Consider the following 22,242-nt stretch of genomic DNA (forward strand, 5'->3'; position numbering starts at 1 on the left):
GTACTCAGTATTTATAGAGAAAACAAGAAATTCTCAGCCATTCTATATGTTTATAACTTAGCAACTTTGACACTCATAATGAAAACAGATAAGGATGATGAAGGGCAGTGGCTTCTCATATGGCCTTGTTAAGTAAAAAAAGGGAAATAAGCTAGAAAATGAATTAGTTGTTCCTCAATAGTAAAACTATGCATCCAATGTGTAAGGCACTAAACTATGCACAACTAGGACCTGCCTCAAACTGAGAAACAATGCCTTTAATTTCCAGCCACTTTCAGACACTTTAAAATCGTGCCTTTACCTAACGTCTTTCTGCAATAGAAAAGAAAGATTTGCTGCTGCATGCTTAGGTGCCTTATTGTGTTCTCTTCAATGAATTTGTAATTCTACCGAAATAAACATCATTGAAAGGTGACCCAAATGAGTTGCTTGCGTTTAGCGCCACCCCTGACTAGTTTTATAGCACTAATAAACAATATTCGTTTTGTTGGTGAGAAAGAATTCTACTGTACAGAGGTTTGCAAGATGCTCACATCACTGCCTAAGACTTCAAAAGGGCAGAAACTGACTCTTTGTGACAGGGATATGTGAACTGGGTAAATACCTGCGCCACTGCTCTAAGCATGCCTGCAGCGGTATCCTTACTTATTTTCAAAAAAAGCAACGTAACTGGAGCAATGACTTTTACTGTTTTTTTTAGTTAAACTCAAAGGAATCAAAACAATATTTTCTTAAAGCGAACAACACTTTTAAAAATGATGTACTGTTTGGAAACAAGCACTTCCTAAACAGTGTGACATTCTGTTTTTAAATTGTTTTGTTTCTAAATAGTGCATCCTAAGAACCTAAGAGCTGGCCGGAAGAAGTTCCTGCACAAGATTTCAGTTCCACAAAGAGATGGAGCTCTTCCTTTCATACGAATGGCAGCTCTGTATCCAACCCATTGACTAGTTGGTGGTATGATTTACTTACAGGTCTGATTTGCATCTTTGCATTTTTCAGAGGCACCGTGCATTGCTTTAATGCCTCTTCTAGAAGCAAAACCAACTAGAGACCAATTCCCAACCCCAGTCCCAAAAAATCAGATGTCAACACACACATTATGAAAATAGAGCTCACAGAAAATTATCTAGCTTTGATGTAAGCCCGGTTTCACTATTTAAAGGGCAGGTGTACACTATACTGATTTTGTCACTCCCACTATGCTTCAGGCAGGCTATTGAACAGTTCCATATGAAGGTTTCATAATCATTCCATAGACAGAGTTACCCATCACTGAGTCTAAGAAAGCCACTGGGACCCTGTTCAGATAATGCTTCATGGAAGAAGTTTCCAAGCTTGCATATCATGTTCCCAATCCCCTAGAAAGCAATGCTTGATCCATGGGTTCCACTCATTTTGGATTTTCCAAGCTCCCGTGCCCCACACACTATTTCTGGAATTAGAATTATCTGTTCCTGAGAAGTCAGAGAGATTGTTGTTGTTGTTGTTGTTGTTGTTTAGTCGTTTAGCCGTGTCCGACTCTTCGTGACCCCATGGACCATAGCACGCCAGGCACTCCTGTCTTGCACTGCCTCCCGCAGTTTGGTCAAACTCATGTTCGTAGCTTCGAGAACACTGTCCAACCATCTTGTCCTCTGTCGTCCCCTTCTCCTAGTGCCCTCAATCTTTCCCAACATCAGGGTCTTTTCCAAGGATTCTTCTCTTCTCATGAGGTGGCCCAAGTATTGGAGCCTCAGCTTCACGATCTGTCCTTCCAGGGAGCACTCAGGGCTGATTTCCTTCAGAATGGATAGGTTTGATCTTCTTGCAGTCCATGGGACTCTCAAGAGTCTCCTCCAGCACCATAGAGATAGATTATTCAAATAAGCACCTGGTGAGAAATGCAAGACCAGATGGTTTGATCTGGAAGGGCTCTCCTTGCCTCCTTTTGTTGTATCCTGTCTTGATATTTCATGATAAGATTACATCATACAAATGGCCCAAGCCAGCAAAACAAACAAACAAACAACAACAACAACGAAAAAAGAGGCAGGCGGGAAACATGCCATTTAGTTGTGCTAGTGAGAGGTATTAGTTTACCAATAAACAGACATTAAATATAGTATCTACCCTCATACTTACTACTAGCTGCATGTATTGTGGCATTTGCAGAGACTTGAGTTTACAAGCATCATGATAAAAGATATGAACACTTTTTTCATTTTGAAGTAGGCTGTCAAGGAGATTAATGCAACAGTGTCAAGAAAAGGGAAGATTTAAATTTTTCAACAGACAGTAACAAAAGAAGCCAGAAGACCCTGAGGAAAAAAGAAAGTGGGAAAAAACTATGATTCAGCTAAACTACTGAGAATCCACAATAGATGCAGACGCCACGCAGAGCATCAAGAGATACTAGTGCGACACTTTAAGATACTTGTTAACTAATGTCAAGATCATTTGTAAAATGAGAACATCTGGTTAGACATGTCAGAGTTACAATTGTGTTCCTGTCAAAAAATCACCACTTGCCATTTGAAGGAAAACAAAATTAGGAAGCAAAGCATGAAGGGAGCAATCACCACACTGAAAACAAATATTACCAAGTGCACATAAAAATATTTCCAGAGCTAAAAGACACTGTCAGCATTGCATGAAGCATCGACTGCTTTGTCATATCTTTAGCATTTAGTTAAGGGGGTGGGGAAATACAGCTTCCTGTATTGTAGAATTTGGCCTTTTTCATTCATTCAATGTATCCTCAGACTGGTATCTCTGCGTACTTAACGTATTCAATGGCAATCCACATTTCTTTAGAAATTCTCGATTTAGTAAGTCACTCATTATTCATGGAATCAGACACAGGGCTCAAATGTTAACAAGGTCACATGAGAAATACACTTAAAACAACTTTTATTCATTTCAGAACAGCGTGTGCACATCTAATTTTCTTCTTTTCAAAAGAGAGGGTTGTTAGGGGGCAAGTTTATGTGTCTCCTCCCTTAAACTTTGCTTGAGCATGCAAGTCTTTTAAGATAATTTTCAGATGTCATGTCAAATTCAATGTACACAGTGACCCCTACTGTTACTCAAGTTGGATATCCAAGGAAAAGCAATGACAACCCAACCTGGTAAATGATTCATTGTCGTGCAAAGCTTATGGGTACAGTCATTTCCCAACAATGTTTCTTAAGTCTTTGCTAAAATATAACTAATTGTCTTTCCTTTAGTGTGAACTGATGATACAGTTCACGTATCATCCTTATTTCTAGTCCATAGAACAGGTCAGTAATTACTCAGCTCTTCGACTATGTAATGTTTTTGCCAGTGAAGATAAACCTTTGGATATATATTATTATACAAAACTTTAACAGTTTGCTCATTTCAATTCTAAAACTTTATTTCAAGATCTTCACTCTGATATCTAGTTAGGTATGTAGCCATGTTGGTCTGACACAGTCAAAACAAAATTTAAAAAATCCTTCCAGTAGCACCTTAGAGACCAACTAAGTTTGTCATAGGTATGAGCTTTCAAGTGTGCATGCACACAAAAGCTCATACCTATGACAAACTTAGTTCGTCTCTAAGGTGCTACTGGAAGGACTCTGATATCTGTACAAGATACAAAATCATCAATACAACACTTTTTAGAATGCACTTTGTTAATTCATGGGAAAGGTAGATGCATGGACCCTAGAAAATAAAGAGTTCTAGACAAATAACTTTTTAATTTGATATTTTGCTGTTTCAAATTATTTAATTTTCTTATTATTCTTGTATTTTTGGTTGGGTCTAAACTTGCAGAGGCTGCCTCTGGTTAAAGGAGAGGAAAGGCGATTCTTTATGATTCCCCTATACACCTTTCTCCAGAGCTGCTCCTGTACACTGTGAAATAACTCTCCATAAGAGTGTGGCAGGTGACACTGGACTTGCAAGGGGGGGGGAGCAAGGAAGAATAAACAAAAAACGATCCCCCTGATCTCTTCTAGCATGAATCTCCAATGGATCAGAACTACTTTTGTTAGCCACCTTAGGCATGGTTCATGGAAAGGCAGAAATTAAATGTTTATTATAAACAAAACAGAAAGCAACTTGACGACAAACAAATCCAAAACCAAGGATCTCTCTTCTATTTCCAACGCACTGGAGTGGTCAGCAGTTTCCAGTAGTAGCTCATTTACTCAAAAACATATAGAGAGTGAATTCCCACCCCCTAGAAACTGAAAGGTTTATGATGTAGTGATGACAAGCAGAGATAACTTTTCAAAGAGGCATGCCCAGTGTGTGGGAAAAAGCACCCATGGATTGCTCAGTTTATGGGTTTCCTATAGGCATATGGCTGGCCATATGAGAACAGGATGCTTGGCTACACGGGGCTTAATTCTTATGGGCATGTTGCCAAAAGAGATGGTTGATACATGCTGTCATGAAATGGGGGAAGGGGTAGTTGTGTGGGAACCTGGGTTGGTGATGGAGGGAATCTCCCATTTCCACTCCAAATTCTTTCCCTTTTCCACTCCAAATTCTTTCCCCCTCCAACCTTCCTGTAAGGTGGGACACCTCTGTGAAGGCTGTGGAGTGCTTTGAACTGCTAAGGGGAGAGGCTGAACACAAGGCGGTAGTGGCTGAACAGGAGCCTGAAAAGCAGGGTGCAGTCTTGTCACCTAGAAATAGGTGCCAGCTTCACGGATGGGAGTAGACCCACTCACCCGATGGCCATTGCGCTTGCAAACCCAACTTTCCTACAAGGCAAGAGCAGCTTGCGAATGTGCCATACCTCATCTTTAAAAGCTTGTTGGGGAAAAGTTGTTGGGAGACATGTTCATCAGTTCTGAACTTCTTTGCTTTGCTCCCAAACTCCCAAACTGTGATTCCTGCGCATGGTGTCTGCTGCCAATATGTCCTGTTCTTTGCCTGACTAAAGATTTCTTGCTTACTTCCAAGTAAGAGCCTGTGTGTGTGTGTGTGTGTTGGGAAGGAACCAGGACACATGTTTCATGATAGTTTCCCTCGTGTTCTACAACCCACTCATACAATCTGCCCAAGGTTGGAATGAGCAAACATCAAAGTAAGAAGTATATTCTCAATGCTAAGGAACAGGTGAACCACCTTGAGGGTAAGGAATTTTTTTTTAAAAAAACCCAACAACAATCAAGTGGTATATAAAGTTTATGAAATAAATAATAATAAATACTGAAAATACTGATTAAGCAGCTTATACAAGTTTCTAAATAATTTTTTTAAAAAAGAATAAGGACAAAAATATAATTATTTAACTTATCCTTTTTAATCCTTAAAAAAATCAGTAAGTTGCTTAGAGATTATTCATGTAAGCAACCATAACAATAAAAACAATGATAAAATAAAGTAACTGTCCATGAACACATGCCCAGAAGAAAAGTTCCTGTGTATGCTCACTGCTCACTGCTTTCATCTAATAATTTTTCCCATACCCTTAACAGCTGTTGCTAAATTCTCCCAGAGATCAGATAGGCCAACATGACTTAAGGTGAGCAGGGTGTACGTTCAGCATCTTAATGTGACAAGAAGTTCAGGATCAGCAAAAGATTTATTATACTCCACTGACTTGACATCCCTGGATTAATTTTGGTGGAAGGACAAGAATAGACTAAATAGCATATGTAGCATAATACATTTGTGATTTGGTTGTTGGTGCTTTAAAACTAGTGAGCAAGAACTCTTGGTGGGGTGAGGTAGAGAGATGTTGCTGGTTCTCTGAACTTACCAACATTTTAAAGAGAGAGAGAGAACAAGCACTACTTCTTCAAGCTCTGCTTACCTTGCTGCCGACTGGAAATCTGTGCACACAGGAAAAATCTAACCCAATTAGCTCTACTTAACATTTCCTCCATTCCATCTTAAGCTGGGGCAAGCTTCTGGCTTAGGCTTTTGATTATTTCCTGCAACATTCTTCCACCACTACCTCCCCCTTTTCTTTTTCTGCTTAACATCCAGCTTAAAGAACAGTTTTGGTGGAAAGCTTGCTCAGTATGCTTTCATAGGTCCCAATGAAGATATTAATCTGTTTGGATTCTGCCCCCTCTAATACGCCTAAATGACTAACTGCTTGGGTTGCTATTACCTGCTTTGAAGAATAAATTAGCCTCCATTACACAGACAGTGACAGGGAAAAATGGCAGCTCATAATTTACAGAAACAGGTGACTTGAGTCATCCGTAAAAAGTATTTTTAAAAGGTTTCAAAATACGGTATCTATGCTTAGCCTCGTAGAGCAACACTATGAAGCCTTATAAAGCACTAGAAAGAAAGACAAATATTTTCAGGTTTTGATATTTTTGCATGAATCATAATCCTATATCTATAGAACAACTTACCTTGGAAGGTGAGGGACCCTGGAATTAACTGGCTACAGGTTCATTAATTTAAACATTTACTGACAGATCAAAGTCGGCCAACACATACTACAGTCGCACCTTAGATCCTGAACGCCTTGGTACTCGGACATTTTGGCTCCCGAATGCCACAAACCCAGAAGTGAGTGTTCTGGTTTGCGATCATTCTTTGGAACCCGAACGTCTGATGGGGCTTCCACAGCTTCTGATTGGCTGCTGGAGCTTCCTGCAGCCAATCAGAAGCTGCGTTTGGTTTCCGAACATTTTGGAAGTCGAATGGACTTCCAGAACGGATTCCGTTCGACTTCCAAGGTATGACTGTACTGGACTTCTAACCAATTTCTAATGAACTGTCCAAAATCAATATAGAACATAGAAGTAGAGGCCTTGTATCAGCTGGTTGAACTATATGACATTCAGGGTCCCTTTCATCTCTACAGTTCTACGATTTTATGATTCTATGCCATTAATCAGGACAAGGGGAAATGATTGAAATATTTGTATAGAGGACATAGATGGGAAAGCACCCTGGAATTCTAATCTGTACAAATTAATATCTGCACACGTGAATGTTCCTTCAAAATTATAAACCGATTGCAGCTGTAGTCCACAACATCTGCAATGTCTCCTGCGGCCCTCCAGATGTTTTGGCCTAAAACTCCCATGATCCCTTGCTAACAAGACCAGTGGTCGGGGAAGATGGGAATTGTAGTCCAAAACATCTGGAGGGCCGAAGTTTGGGTATGCCTGCTCTAAGGTTTCAGGAGTCTTTCTCCAACCTGACCTGGAGATACTGAAGATTTGAGGTGGAACCTTTGGCTTGTTGCTCTAACCACTAAGCTCTAGCCCCCACCCTATCGACAGAGCTCCAGCCCCTACTCCTGTCCACAGAGAAACATGTTCAGGAGTGGGTGGGGAGAGAATGAAATAGGATGCTGAACTGCCCTCTCAACGATGTTAATCAGCATATTCTCACAGACTCACATAGATTGTAAATACTGCAAATAATGGCTGAAAAATTCTTCTCTGCATAAAAAAAGAAAGAAAGAAAGCTAAACCAATGTGTGCATGTGTGTGTAGGGAAAAGAAACTGACAAGAGCTCAGACTAGCTTCAGGGATGCTCCAAGTTACTCTGCTGTCAGACATTCCCAAAGGAAAAGTCAAAAGAAATGGTCTGTGTCTGAACACATCTTGCGTGAATTCCATGGAGAGAAAATAATGAATGTTAATAGATACCTTTTTTAAAACAGTGGAATCTAAACATTAATGCGTTTGTATTCCACACTTAATACAAAATAACAACTAGCTATTTTTCAAGAACTCAACTCATACTTCTCTAGACAAGTCCATGTTATTCAACAGTAGCTCAAAACAAGAGGTTTGCTAGCTTTTAGCTACAGAGCTTTCAACGTTTCTTGGATGAAACCACCAACATTAACACCTTTACGGTAATCGATGAGTGTCAACAGACATCTAGAGAGCTATGCTCTGATATCACAGAAGCGATCAATTAAAAGAGTCAGTTAAAAAAATGATGTAAAGATCAGAGTTGTCAATGGTAAAATAATCTCATCCAGTAGTGTCAAAATCAGAATAAAATATGCCATTTGTTTCATAACACTCTCAGACAACTAAACACTCACTTTCCTGAACAATTTCCCAATGTCCTAATTTTCTAACTATTCAATTATTGATTTCATCTTCTCAGTAGTTCAGAAAGTTAGAAGCACCTGCTCCGTGCAGCACAGATCAGAAGATGAAAAAAAAAATGACAATGATATACATCAGTTACACTAATAAGAGGAATTCAAATATTAAAACCCAGTTATTAAAGGGTATGTACTTTAGCCCAAATAGAAGGGGAAGAAATGGAGGCAGTGAGAGATTTTACTTTCTTGGGCTCCTTGATCACTGCAGATGGTGACAGCAGTCACGAAATTAAAAGACGCCTGCTTCTTGGGAGAAAAGCAATGACAAACCTAGACAGCATCTTAAAAAGCAGAGACATCACCTTGCCGACAAAGGTCCGTATAGTTAAAGCTATGGTTTTCCCAGTAGTGATGTATGGAAGTGAGAGTTGGACCATAAAGAAGGCTGATCGCCGAAGAATTGATGCTTTTGAATTATGGTGCTGGAGGAGACTCTTGAGAGTCCCATGGACTGCAAGAAGATCAAACCTATCCATTCTTAAGGAAATCAGCCCTGAGTGCTCCCTGGAAGGACGGATCGTGAAGCTGAGGCTCCAATACTTTGGCCACCTCATGAGAAGAGAAGAATCCTTGGAAAAGACCCTGATGTTGGGAAAGATTGAGGGCACTAGGAGAAGGGGACGACAGAGGACAAGATGGTTGGACAGTGTTCTCGAAGCTACGAACATGAGTTTGACCAAACTGCGGGAGGCAGTGCAAGACAGGAGTGCCTGGCGTGCTATGGTCCATAGGGTCACGAAGAGTCGGACACGACTAAACGACTAAACAACAACAACAACAACTTTAGCCCAAAATGTTTGGTATTTCCCCCCTCAGTTAATAATACTATTGGTGCAACCCTATACATCTCTACTTAGAACTCCGTCGTGTTCAGTGGGATCTAAACTCAGGAAAGTGTTATAGGATTTAAAGCATCAACATTTACAACTTCAGTATTTTTTTTAAAAATGTATGAAGTATAGCATTAGGTTCACTGCTGGGGAAGTCTAAGAAACCTCACACATTCATATCTGCATTTTAACCGAAGATGACAAAATGATTTGTAAGAAAAGAAACGCTGTGCTTTAAAAACGGGGATAATGATTAAGCAAATTTTGAAATTTCCTTTGAAGATTTGTCAATGCAAGCTTTTAGCAAAAACCACACAAGACAGCCTCGCTTCCTCTGTAGTCCTTCTGTCTGGGTTTCACCAGCACGAGGTCCTCTCCCATGTTACACACTACAGAAAGAAGCACGATATGACACAGGCTACAGTGCATTCTTTGCTCCCACAAGCAAACCATCAGAATCTATTAAAATTACCTTAAACTGATAGCACCAGAGACATGACAAATCACAGGCCAAGAGTCAGATACCAAAGAATGTGTATCAGGGCTTTGGGGCCAGGCCCATTTGCAAGCAAATGATATTGTGTAGAGCTGGCATTCTCAGTGCATGACAAACTGATGCAATTTCAGCACTGTCGGAGAAGCTGGGCGAGATTTCTCTGATGCTGGCCATGCTTAGCTTAGAGAATTGTGCAGAGTTCCCAGATTTGAATCACTAGGGGCCTGAAAGGGCGTCACTTGACAAGTCACAAATAATTACACTGCACTCTTTCCATTGTACTCTATTATTTTGCCCCTCTTATCTCTAGACTTTGAACACTTGTGAACAAGCAAGGTCGCCTCTTATTTTGACCACAACACAGCAAAACATTGTTCTTTTCTGATATGATAAATAAAACAAGGACCAAGGGACTAACCATTTTATCAAATCTATTTTCTACTTTTATAAGCAAAAACAACTTTCCTGTTGAGCTCATTAGAAGAGTTGGGTTAGAAATACCAACAGAAGCAGGTTCATGAGCTCTTAAGAGGGTTATGTAGTTATCAAGTTAACAGAGAAGAAGAGTGATTTTAGAAACAGGGCATTAAGTTCGTAGACCCTGACAGATAAAGTTATCTGTGGATTCTTTTAGAAGAGCCCTCTCTCCTTTCAAATGAGAGAGTTTTGACAATTTAGTCTACAACTAGCAGAAAGAAAGAAAAAAGGTTGAAACCTCTTCTTCTTGCTAGTTTCTTTCAAGAAATAAGGAATATGTCCACTGGGCATTGTGAAACTTAAATTTCTCATAATTCATAGAGAAAGTGTGTCATGAACATGTAATCCTATTATATACGATTGGCTCATTTCAAAAGGAAAAGAAAGAAAATGAACAAAGAGCCTGTTAACAGGAAGATGGATCTGTGGTTTTGAATCAATGCCTTTATTGTTTCGTCTCTTGTCTTCCCTCCAGTCTATACAAGGAAAAATACGAATAAACAATAGTAAAAAAAAAAAACAACCCAGCTCAGTTTGCATACACTACACTGAAATTAATAATACAGCAGGTTCTAAAATAAAATTTGTTCCAGCTCCAACTGATAGGAACAGCTTAAACAAGTGTGATGAGAATCTCATTGCTCCTATATTCTCTCACAAAATCAGCCTACCTAAACTGCTCTTTTTCTCCGTTATCCTTCAGTATAGATAGATAGAGAGATAGAGATGATAGAGATAGAGATAGAGATAGAGATAGAGATAGAGATGATAGAGATAGAGATAGAGATAGAGATAGAGATAGAGACAGAGACAGAGACAGAGACAGAGACAGAGACAGAGACAGAGACAGAGATAGATCAGGAGTCAGCAAACTTTTTCAGCCGTGGGTCGGTCCACCATCCCTCAGACAATGTGGTGGGCCGGACTATATTTTGAGAAAAAAAAATGAACGAATTCTTATGCCCCACAAATAACCCAGAGATGCATTTTAAATAAAAGGACACATTCTACTAATGTAAAAACACGCTGATTCCCGGACCGTCCGTGGGCTGGATTGAGAAGGCAGTTGGGCCGCATCCAGCCCATGGGCCTTAGGTTGCCTACACCGATATAGATAGATATAGATAGATGGATATAGATACACACACACACACACACACACACACACAGAGGGGGGGAATGTGTGTGTGTGTGTGTGTGTGTGTGTGTGTGTGTGTGTGTGTGTGTGTAGTGGTACCTCTAGTTATGAACTTAATTCGTTCTGGAAGTCTGTTCTTAACCTGAAACTGTTCTTCACTGGAGGCGTCATTTAACTAATGGGGCTTCTTGCTGCCACTGCGCTGCCAGCACACAATTTCTGTTCTCATCCTGAGGTAAAGTTCTCAACTTGAGGTAACTCTTCCAGGTTAGCGGAGTTTGTAACCTGAGGCGTTTGTAACTTGAGGTACCACTGTATATAGGAATACATATACTGTATTCCTACAGTGTTGGATTTTTGTATCCACCACTGTAGGAATAGTATCCCACTCATGCAACAGAACTTTCTTCCCCTTCCTTTCTACTCCCCACATGCTCCCAAAATCTGCTTCAAAGGGTCTCCCAACCCTCTGGAGCAGATTTTAAGGGTGCACAAGAGGCTGCAGAGAAGAGGAGGGGGAAATCCTGCTGCATAAGTGCAAGTCTGCTGTGGAATTGGAACGTCAGAGTTGGATACAACCCATTGTATATGAATATGAAATCAGCCTCTCATTTCATGGGAAATCTTATATAAAATATTTCCTCACCCTATCACATTCTGTTTCCTGGTAATTGTTTTTGAAGCATTGCTTATTTTGGATCCACATAATGTATTCTGACTTATCCTTCGTGTGCCATATTTATTTAAAATTTGTTGGCTCCGCAGGAAGAGGATTATTTTTGTTCTCTTTTAAACCAAAATCAATATTTTTAAAGACCAGTGTATATTATTAAATCCAAGTCTTTACTCAAAACAAATAAAGGAAAATGTTATCAACTAATATGTAAGCCTACAGACATTGATAAAAATACTAATGCACATAACTCTTTTTAAAGATTGGTGCACATGTATCATTATGGGATGCTTTAGTTTCATTTTCTGTATGAATGGAATGGATGTAAGTATTAGATCAATAAGTATCTACAGTGGTACCTCGGGTTACGAACCTAATTCGTTTTGGAAGTCTGTTTTTAACCCAAAATTGTTCTTAACCTGAGGCGCACTTTTGCTAATGGGGCCTCCCACTGCCACTGTGCTGCCGGCGCGTGATTTCCGTTCTCATCCTGGGGCAAAGTTCTTAACCCGAGGTACTACTTCCAGGTTAGCTCAGTTTGTAACCCAAAGTGTTTGTAACCTGAGGTGTTTGTAACCCGAGGTACCACTGTATTTGAATGAATCTAAAACAAACAATGTATTCTTTCCATCGTGTCATTTTGAACAGAAGTGTTTTAGATTACAAAATGAATCAGGACTAGTGGTTTGTGCCGAGTTAAAACGACTTTGCATAGCTATGCATCTCAAGCAGCAGCTACCATAGCAAACCACTTCCAAAATGGATGAGTTCCTAAGCCATTTGTCATGTGACATGGAGATCCATGCTTATAAAGAACCAAAGACCCTTGCTGTCTAGACCCTGGCCCACACTTGCAAGGCACATGCACACATTTTCATCTGGATAAAATGCAGGTTTGGAACCTGTATTAACTACAGAATGGCAACAGTTGGCCACATATTTCAAACAAAATGTAATTTAAAATTTTGCTGTGTATACACAGAAATGTGACCACACTTTTGCCAGTAGGAGGCAGTAATAGGGACTTTCATTGGCATTGTTTTGCCATTAAACCCTGAGAAGCAGTAATTAGTTAGTTAGTTGTGAGCTGTTGCTTGGAGTGTTGGCTGGTGCTTGGTGGTCATGGGCAGCTAGAAGATGAAGTCAGTAAAGGAAGAGGACCAGGAAGCAGGAAGCAAGGAGACTTGAAAAGAAGCCAGAGTAGTTTGGTGGCCAAGTACTTGATGGGGTAGTCAAACCACTTGGCTTAGGGAAAATCCTGCCTACAGAGTTGAGTAGTAGTAGGAAGAGGCAGTTTGGAATATGGAATATCCCAGTTACCCGAGTTATTGGTAAATTAAGTGTGCTAACTTCCTTAAGTGACATCAAATGTTGACAGTGGTACAGGTTAGGGAAAACCAATGGAGTAGAAGTTGGGATTGTTAATAAAATAAGTAATGAAATATCCCCCTGCCCTTTCGGATTTGTCTGCAAACATACCATGTCATAGGTAAAGGTACCCCTGACCATTAGGTCCAGTTGCGAACGACTCTGGGGTTGCAGCACTCATCTCACTCTATAGGCTGAGGGATCCGGCGTTTGTCCACAGACAGCTTCCAGGTCATGTGGCCAGCATGACTAAGCTGCTTCTGGGTGAACCAGAGCAGCACACGCAAACGCCATTTACCTTCCCGCCAGAGCAGTACCTATTTATCTACTTGCACTTTGATGTGCTTTCGAACTGCTAGGTGGGCAGGAGCTGGGACCAAGCAACGGGAGCTCACCCTGTTGTGGAGATTTGAACTGCCGATCTCCTGACTGGCAAGCCCTAGGCTCAGTGGTTTAGATCACAGCGCCACCCGCGTCCCTTGTCATACCATGTCATAGCCACTTCCTATTTTTAGGGACGCGGGTGGCGCTGTGGGTTAAACCACAGAGCCTAGGGCTTGCCGATCAGAAGGTCGGTGGTTTGAATCCCCGTGATGGGGTGAGCTCCCGTTGCTCAGTCCCTGCTCCTGCCAACCTAGCAGTTCAAAAGCACGTCACTGTGCAAGTAGATAAATAGGTACCGCTCCGGCGGGAAGGTAAACGGCATTTCCGTGCACTGCTCTGGTTCGCCAGAAGCGGCTTTGTCATGCTGGCCACATGACCTGGAAGCTGTACGCTGGCTCCCTCAGCCAATAATGTGAGATAAGCACCGCAACCCCAGAGTCGGTCATGACTAGACCTAATGGTCAGGAGTCCCTTTACCTTTACCTTACCCTAAGAATATTTACATTAAAGGACAGTGCAGACATTTACAAATAACCTATAAATAGTAGTACAGCATTTTACAAGGAAGAATAATTGTCTTTCAATCAGCACTCTGGCTATTGATACTTAAAGTTACTCACCTGTAACTAATGCTGTATGAGTAAGTTTAGTTATGAGTCCTCTGGAAGAAGGGGTTACGGTATGTTACAATTTCTATCCATACTTTTTTTGGGGGGGGGAGAGGAGAAAGAGAACACACACACATTTAATGCAGTGTTAATTGTCTTACAAAGGTATGTGAAATGTGTCTTAAGAGTGGAGATAGAATAGTCCTGCAAACCATTCTGAGTGCATTGCATAGAGTGGAACAAAAATAAATGAATGGCTGTCCTTTGAGGTATGGTTATATGATACAGAGTACAGACACAAAGACGGTGCCACAGCTAAGAATGTCATATGTGAGATGCTTGAGCACTGTGCAAAGATGTAGTGTTACACATCTGGTGCTAGACATTGTTAAAAGCAAATTCCATTGATCTTAGTGCATTCTATTATGTGTGCTATTCTAGATCATATGAACTGTCATCTCAGTACTGCAGTTCATAGGATCGGGCCATGAGAGAAGGCAAGTCAGCTGAAATGAATCTGATTACTTTTTATAAAAGCAATTTTCCTAATCAATACATACTCACTGCTACCCTATCGATTGTTTCACCACACAATCAAGATTCTTAATTTGTGTTTATGTAAGGGATTATGAGGTGATGTTGGATTCCATTATTCTCTTGTATGAAGACACTGCTGTGTATGATTCACTTCGGTTTAAAAAAACTAAACTTATTTCAAACAAAAATGAAATGTGTTTCATTAAATTTTTATGTTAGAATTTTCATGGCACATTAAGGGAAGAGCTTCCAAGATTCCAGAATCATGACATTTTGTACTACAACATTTCATTATTCCCACCTACCCCAGTTCAAAGCAGGATAGACATGTCTGCTTATATGGCACTAATAATAAGTGAAACCGGACTTTAGCACGAATATCTAGTGTGGTCTAACTGAAGGAGAGGAGACCAAGATATACATGCAACAGCTGCATATTTCAATATATTATTTATCTCAACTCTACTTTAGGAATGTGTAACTTTTTAAAAACATCCTTACAGCATGCGTATTCATTGTAGAATTCCAGCCTAATACTGGACTTAGTACACAATCACACATCTCCATCCTCAATACGTTTTAATAGAATTGTATTAAAGTTCTATTATCAACATGCTGCAGAAATTCTTTAAAAGTTATAGCTTTCACAGAACTATCAGAAATTGCCCCTGTTGATGCAAAGCATTCTGATTCCCTATCACTGACAGGGAACAGCACAGACAGCAAGGAGGAACCAACACGGTTGAGTAGAGACGGCCAAGTGAGGATTTTTTAAAAGAAAAGGGCACATAGTTGTTTAAAGTGGACCACATAGTTGTTTAAAGTGGACCAAGCAGTTGAAAAGGACAGAGGTCCATATTAAACCAAGGATCTTGGTTTTGGAACTGAAGTATTACCAAAGGTTGATGCCCAGAAGGACAAGGATCGAAAAAAGTCTGGCTGCAAAAGCCAGGAGTAGGATAAAGCATCACTAAAGAATCTATTATTGATATGCTTAAAAAATGAAGCAGGGATTATTAGCAGTCTTTTTAATGACTGAAACCTAAGACTTCAAGAGCAAGTTTCCATTCAAGAAAGTGAGATGTGACTGGTATTCCAATTTGTAAAGAATTACCTTCACCCACGCGGGTGGCGCTGTGGTCTAAACCACAGAGCTTAGGGCTTGCCGATCAGAAGGTCGGTGGTTCGAATCTCCGCGACAGGGTGAGCTCCCGTTGCTCGGTCCCAGCTCCTGCCCACCTGGCAGTTCGAAAGCACGTCAAGTGCAAGTAGATAAATAGGTACCGCTCTGGCGGGAAGGTAAACGGCATTTCCGTGCGCTGCTCTGGTTTTGCCAGAAGCGGCTTAGTCATGCTGGCCACATGACCCGGAAGCTGCGGACAAACGCCGGCTCCCTCGGCATATAGAGCAAGATGAGCTCAACCCCAGAGTCATCCACGACTGGACCTGATGATCAGGGGTACCTTTACCTTCTCCTTATATTCTCCTGTTCAACTTCCCATCCAGCTGTCAGACTATTTTAAACCATGCTCCTACATACTGCTGAACTGAATTGACAGAGCAGCATTAAAGGACTTGGAATAAGAGCCTTAGAAATGGAGGAAGGACACAAATCATGTTTTCAGGGCGGCACTGCTTTCTACCTCAGGACACTGCATAGCGTTGCTGCACAGGAAAACCAAGCGTAAGGGTAAGGTAAAGCCCAGAAGCAAAACTGACGTAGCTCTGTACTTGTACTGTATTTAAAGTCATTTTGTGGTAAAGCTGGGGAGAACTAGCTAGTTTGACGTCATCTGCTTATCATGGGATCAACAGATTTGGAATATTAGCATCAGGAAGTTACAGTGTTTCTTCCTGACTTGCAATAGGAGATTCCTTTCACTGCTATGGTGCACAATCCACAGCTAGAGCAGATTTAAAAGGAAGTGGGAAACTATATAAACTAAAATAAAGAATAAATCTTTAATGATTTTATAGGCAAGAGAGAGATTAATAACTTAAAAATGAGAATATCTGACATCATATCCCAGCTCCATAATTCAACTACTATACCTCAAAAAAGCAATTAAGGGATAGCATTAAAAAAGTTAATTAAAAACACTGCAAGCATGTCAGTCAAGTGTGCCCTTTGCACCTCGGTCCACTTAAACACATGTCACCTTGACCTGCAACACACCAATGCAACATTTTTGGTCAATATAAATCAAGTACACACTAATTTATTCGGCCAGTGTGTCCAAGTATCTGAATCAACATTAGAAATCTAACTAGTACTTGCTATTCTGTTATTGACAAAGGAGGCATATTTAAATGATAACAAGTGCTCATGGGTGTCATTTTGAAGTTAAATTGTTCCCCAAGGATATCTTTACAAAACGTCTACATTTAAAGGTCATTCACTGCCAAATTATGAACAACTGTTGCATTTTTAAGTAGAGGTTCAATAGTTTGGAGACCCACTCATCAATTTAAAGTGGCAATAAAAAGTTTAACTGTTGACTGGTATTAACTGAGGAAAACCAATATCACCAACATCTTGTCAAGCACAGTCTCAATTTGACTTGCATAAAAGCAAAAACGTACAAGACGTTCCCACTGTCAAATGGTAAGCTATGGAAGTCATGTTGCTGGCTCCCAACATAACCAATGAGAGAAGGTCAAAATTGGTGCTGTATAACTGGGCACCAAGAAGGATAGGTCCAGCTTAGGAACATGGGAAGCTGCCATTGGTCCATTTAACTTAGCACAATCTACATTGATAGGCTGCAGCTTTTCCAGAATTTCAGCAGCAGTCTTTTTTGGCCCTACACGGAGAAACTGGAAATTGGAACTAGCACTATTTGCATACAAGTCTGCCACTGAGCTACATCCCTAAATTTTACTTTCTCCCCAACATGCCAGTTTTGCATTCGGAGGGATTTTTCTTTCCTTATGGAGAAACATTCACTCATGTGAGTCCCCACTGAAGAGCAGTTCTAACCCAATGGTTCTTAACATTAAATCCACTACTGTCCACCAAGTATACAACATTAGCATCAAATGTCCGCTGAGCCCGAGACCCTTGTGGCCGATATTAAGTTTGGTATTAGTAGACCTGCAGTATTCAAGCAGCCATTTCTTGCCAAGTAGATGAGCGGATAGCTCAGCTGATCAGAATGTGGTGCTTGTAATGCCAAGGTTGTCGGTTTGATCCCTATATGGGACAGCTGCATATGCCTGCATTGCAGGTGGTTAGACTTGATCAGTGTTTGCCAAATTTGGGTCTACAAGTCCCATCATCCCTAGCTGGCAGGAACAGTGGCCAGAGATGATAGGAATTGTAGTTCAAAAACAGCTGGAGACCCAAGTTTGGGAAACACTGGACTAGATGATCCTCAAGGTCCCTTCCAACTCTACGATTCTATGATTCTATGACTGTGCTGAAGGCACATTTGACTAAATATAATGAGGGGAATGGCAGAAGCAGATTCTGTGCATGTACGTTTGCTTGAGTAGAGTATTTAGCATTTAACCCCCATTGTCAAGTGCCACTTTATGTATATGGGGGATAGAGAGGTGTCTGGCATGTTATCCTCAGGGCAGGGGGTGAGTAGTAGGTCAAAACTTTCTTCTGCTGAATTTCAAATGGCAGTGAAGGATCTGTCAAAAAATACCTAATGCTCACCTTTGCCTTCCCCAAAGCTCTGGATCACCCCAGATTTGTAGATAGCCCTACCCCCTCCAGACAAGAACCATTGGTTTACACCCATTGGTAACTAGACCCCAGTGTCAAGATCACAGATTATATGAAGCAATATGGAATACAGTTAAGCACAAGAAACTCTTGCTTCCTGCTATAATGTGTGAAATGGGACTTGAGCATGACACTTGTAGTAAGGTCAACGGTCACTGGGAACTCAAGGAACTGACTATGAAAAATGCTTATCCTGGCTTTACAAGTGTCAGATGTGGTTTTGTTTTCTCTGCTATATCTTAGGCAGCACTTTTGGGAAATATGCTAGCTCTTCCTTAAGACAGTTTCTTTCTTGCTCACTGCAGTAGCCAGTATCATTTTTGAATATTATTCCAGCTAAACCAATAAGCAAATAATATCAGGTTTATTTTCTTGAGATAAAATAGCAGAAGGTCAGACAGTCAAACCAGCTTTAAAAAAAAATTAGCATGCAATTGCCACCCCACCCCAGCAGCTTCACCTACAATTGACAATGATCTCTGTGCAACTTAGTTGATGCCATCCTTCTTTGAAAACTCCGAATGTGAAAGCAGTTGGGAGAGCTCTGACACTTTTCGCAAGTGGAGAATCTGGTACTCACAAACTGTTGTGTCACAGCGGGTTTTGATCTCGCCTCACTTAAAAGAACTTAAACGTAAGTTGAAAAACCATCCCAAGTCACAGAGATGTATTCTTCCCAAACACAGAGCCACTAAGCATTTTAGTTTAGCATACCTGGGCAGAAGCCCTCAACTTCACATAAGCCCTCTGTGTATGCTCAAGGGGACACTATTGTTTCTCAGAGGTCAGCCCTAGGGGCCAGAGATTTGGCAAAGAAAAAGTGGCAACGCAACCAAGCCTAGGAAATGGTCCCAGGTGCTTTGCTTCTGCCCTGGTTGATGCCAATTCTACCAGTCTACAGAATTGGCCCGTCCATTAAATGTCCAGTTCCCTGCGAGCAAACTCCATTAAACCAGGTTTCCCCAAACTTGGGTCTCCAGTTGTAGTTGTTTTGGACTACAGCTCCCATCATCCCCCAGCTAGCAGGACCAGTGCTCAGGGATGATGGGAATTGTAGTTCCAAAACAGCCAGCGACTCAAGTTTGGGAAACCCTGGATGAAACGGTAGCCAACGCACCTGACTTGTTTTCTCTCTTACCAACGGCACAGGGGGAACCTCGTCACGAAGAGCTCTCGCCTTACTATTGCGGGGCTTTGTACCGCCCTGTAGCGCAGGACGCAAAACTGAGGGAATTTCGCTGGTGTTTAGAGGTGCGTCTCACAGCTTTTCCCGCACCAACCCCCTAGGGCGAATGGAACGCGCCATGAAAGCCTCATCGTGGCCCGAGCTGTACCAAGCCGCTCCTTAAAAGGGGGGGGGGGGTAAAGGAAGAGGAGAGAGAGTTTAACCTCGCCTTTCCCCGCCCACCACTCACCGTATAGCCCCTCTCCAACTCGCTCTCCTCATAGCGGAACGACGGGATGAAAACCTCCATGGTGCGATCGGTGGTGCGCAAGAGCGCAGGCTCCGGTTATGGAAGCGCCTCCGGGACGGGGGCGGGGGCATGGGAAAAGGGGCGGGGCGTGCGCGGGAGAGAGAGCGGCCCTGGAAAAGGGGCGGGGCGGCGGGGGAGCAGGAGACCCTCTACGGCCCCGAGTAGCGCAAAGCCTGGCGGAAGGCGCCGTCGGCCAGCGCCAATCATGTGACTGGCAGGGACAGCCTTTTCCTATTTCTATGGGAACCGCCGATGCTCCCCACGTGATTCCTGGTGCAAGATGGCCCGGGAAAGGGGAGGGGGCCACGGAGGGTGATATACAGTGATGATTTCTACACCCGAGGGGAGTTTCCCTTCAACAAAGTGTAGGATCATGGGAACGAAAATAATAGAGTTGGGGCATAACACAACTGATCCCACTGTGAATGGTTCAATTTGAGAGCTATTGTTATCTGCGACTGTTGCTGTCATATTACCATGGAGGAGCCGAATGATGTTCACAAGTTTGTCTGGGCAGCCAGCTTTCAGGAGGACAGTCCACAGGCATTACGATTTAGTGTCGACATCCTTAGGTCAATAAATGCCATATACAGAGATTTATTATTCAACATCAGCTTCGTTGGACTGGTCATGTTGTGCGGATGCCTGATGATTGTCTTCCAAAGCAACTACTCTATTCTGAACTTAAAAATGGAAAGCATAATCCTGGTGGTCAACAAGAGAGGTTCAAAGACTCTTAAGGCAAACCTTATAAAATGTAGTATGAACACTGACAATTGGGAAACGCTGACCTGGGAGTGCTCCAATTGGAGAACAGCCTTTACAAAAGGTGTCATGGGCTTTGAAGACGCTCAAACTCAGGAGGAAACATGCTAAGAGGAAGGCACGCTTGGCAAACCCTCACTTTGATCAACTCTCACCAGGAAACCTATGTCCCCACTGTGGAAGGACGTGTGGATCCTGAATTGGAATCCACAGTCACTTTCGGACTCACTGTTAAAACCATGTTTATGGAAGACAATCTTACTCTCTGCTACAAGTGATCACCAAAGAAAATCAATGATGCCCATCAATATATTATTCTGTATTTACAAACTACATGTTCATGTAGCCATTGACGGAGACGAGGTAGCCTTTGTATTCCATTCCCCGCTTCAGCTTCACCATCACTGGCTTCCCAGTCAGCCCATTTAGGAAGGGCTTTGGGTTAAGAGGCAGACACACAGCAACCCTGGGTTCAAGCCCCATGTTGGGGAAAAGATTGCTGCACTGCAGAGTTCTGGATAAGATGACCTTCGTCTTCAGACCAACCTTACCAATAAAGAGTACTGTGCTAGTGGCATTTGTGGAGGGTTCATTCATGTATAAGCCTGAAGTTATAAGTGGAACGAGCCTTTATTGGTGTTGCCTATACAGTGGTACCTCGACTTACGAATTTAATCCATTCCGAATGCACATTCGTATGTAGAAAAATTTGTAAGTCGAATTGCGGTTTCTCATAGGAATGCATTGGAAACGGATTAATTCGTCCCGGAGCCTAGAAAAAAGCCCCTAGCACATTCTTTCATAAGTTGAATATTTCGTAAGTAGAGTCATTCGTAAGTCGAGGTACCACTGTAGATGTCCCACAAGTAGTGTTCCTGAATTGTCCCCAATTCTTCTTCTGGGTGAATTTTAAGCAAAATGAGAAAGGGGGCAGCTAAAGCAGAGAAGCGAGGAGTCAGGGGAAGCTGGGAACATAGTAAAGCTGAGCAGTTTGCAGATAAGATACAAGTTAGGTGGTGGCAGCATGCCAAGTGGAATGCTAGACGTAAACACATTTTAATTTGCATTCCTCCTTAATACTTTCAAACTGCTTGGCTTTTTGAAATGTGCCCTACTTTTCTCTCATTCCCTCTCCACTTGGGTTAACTTTCACCTTGAAGGGCAATTCTAGGTAACACACCTTTAAAACTGCAAACTAAAAAAAATGGCCTTGCTGTGGATCCCCCTCCCCCGTAGGCCAACATTTCCACCTATATCTATGATATGTGGGCTCACAACTTGCAGATTATTTTCTCCACCATTCATCTTCCTCATTCTCCTGTACTTTGACCTGTATGAGGAAAGTCTCATTAATGGACAGCTCAGACAGAGGTGCTGCAATTGACTACCACCCGATAGTACAAGTTGCTCTTGTTCATAATCACATAACTGTGATGCTGTTGAAAAGGTGTACATGTGTTCCTGTTACTTTTTCCCTGCTTGGACTCCAAGGAACCATAGTAGACAGTGCTTTGTTCTTGGAAACTAGATGCATGTCTTGCTATATGCCCTCAGTATATTGAAGGACGGGATTGAGCAGAACTTACTATTTTGTATCCTGCAAGAGCAAAAGAAAGCCATAAAAAAACCCCACAAAGGCCTTCCAAAAAGCAAACATTTTCGGTACAGTGGAAAATCAGAAGTGGAGGGCAAAAT

General features: G+C 41.7%; 1 protein-coding gene across 2 annotated transcripts in view; it reads right to left on the reverse strand.

Moving 5' to 3' along the window:
• Positions 1-19,897, reverse strand: part of SNX24 (sorting nexin 24) — a 76,691-nt gene extending 56,794 nt beyond the window's left edge. Inside the window, exon 1 of one of the 2 annotated variants that reach the window (XM_035099535.2) lies at positions 19,723-19,897. In XM_035099535.2, coding sequence (XP_034955426.1) covers positions 19,723-19,782 — 60 coding nt within the window. In that variant the 5' untranslated portion in view covers positions 19,783-19,897. Of the gene's footprint in view, positions 1-19,424; positions 19,454-19,722 lie in introns of those variants that run through there. The other variant, XM_060280138.1, reaches the window with a different exon arrangement.
• Positions 19,898-22,242: the final 2,345 nt, after the last annotated feature.

The sequence above is a fragment of the Zootoca vivipara genome, chromosome 11, assembly GCF_963506605.1.
Source record: "Zootoca vivipara chromosome 11, rZooViv1.1, whole genome shotgun sequence".
NCBI lineage: Eukaryota > Metazoa > Chordata > Lepidosauria > Squamata > Lacertidae > Zootoca > Zootoca vivipara.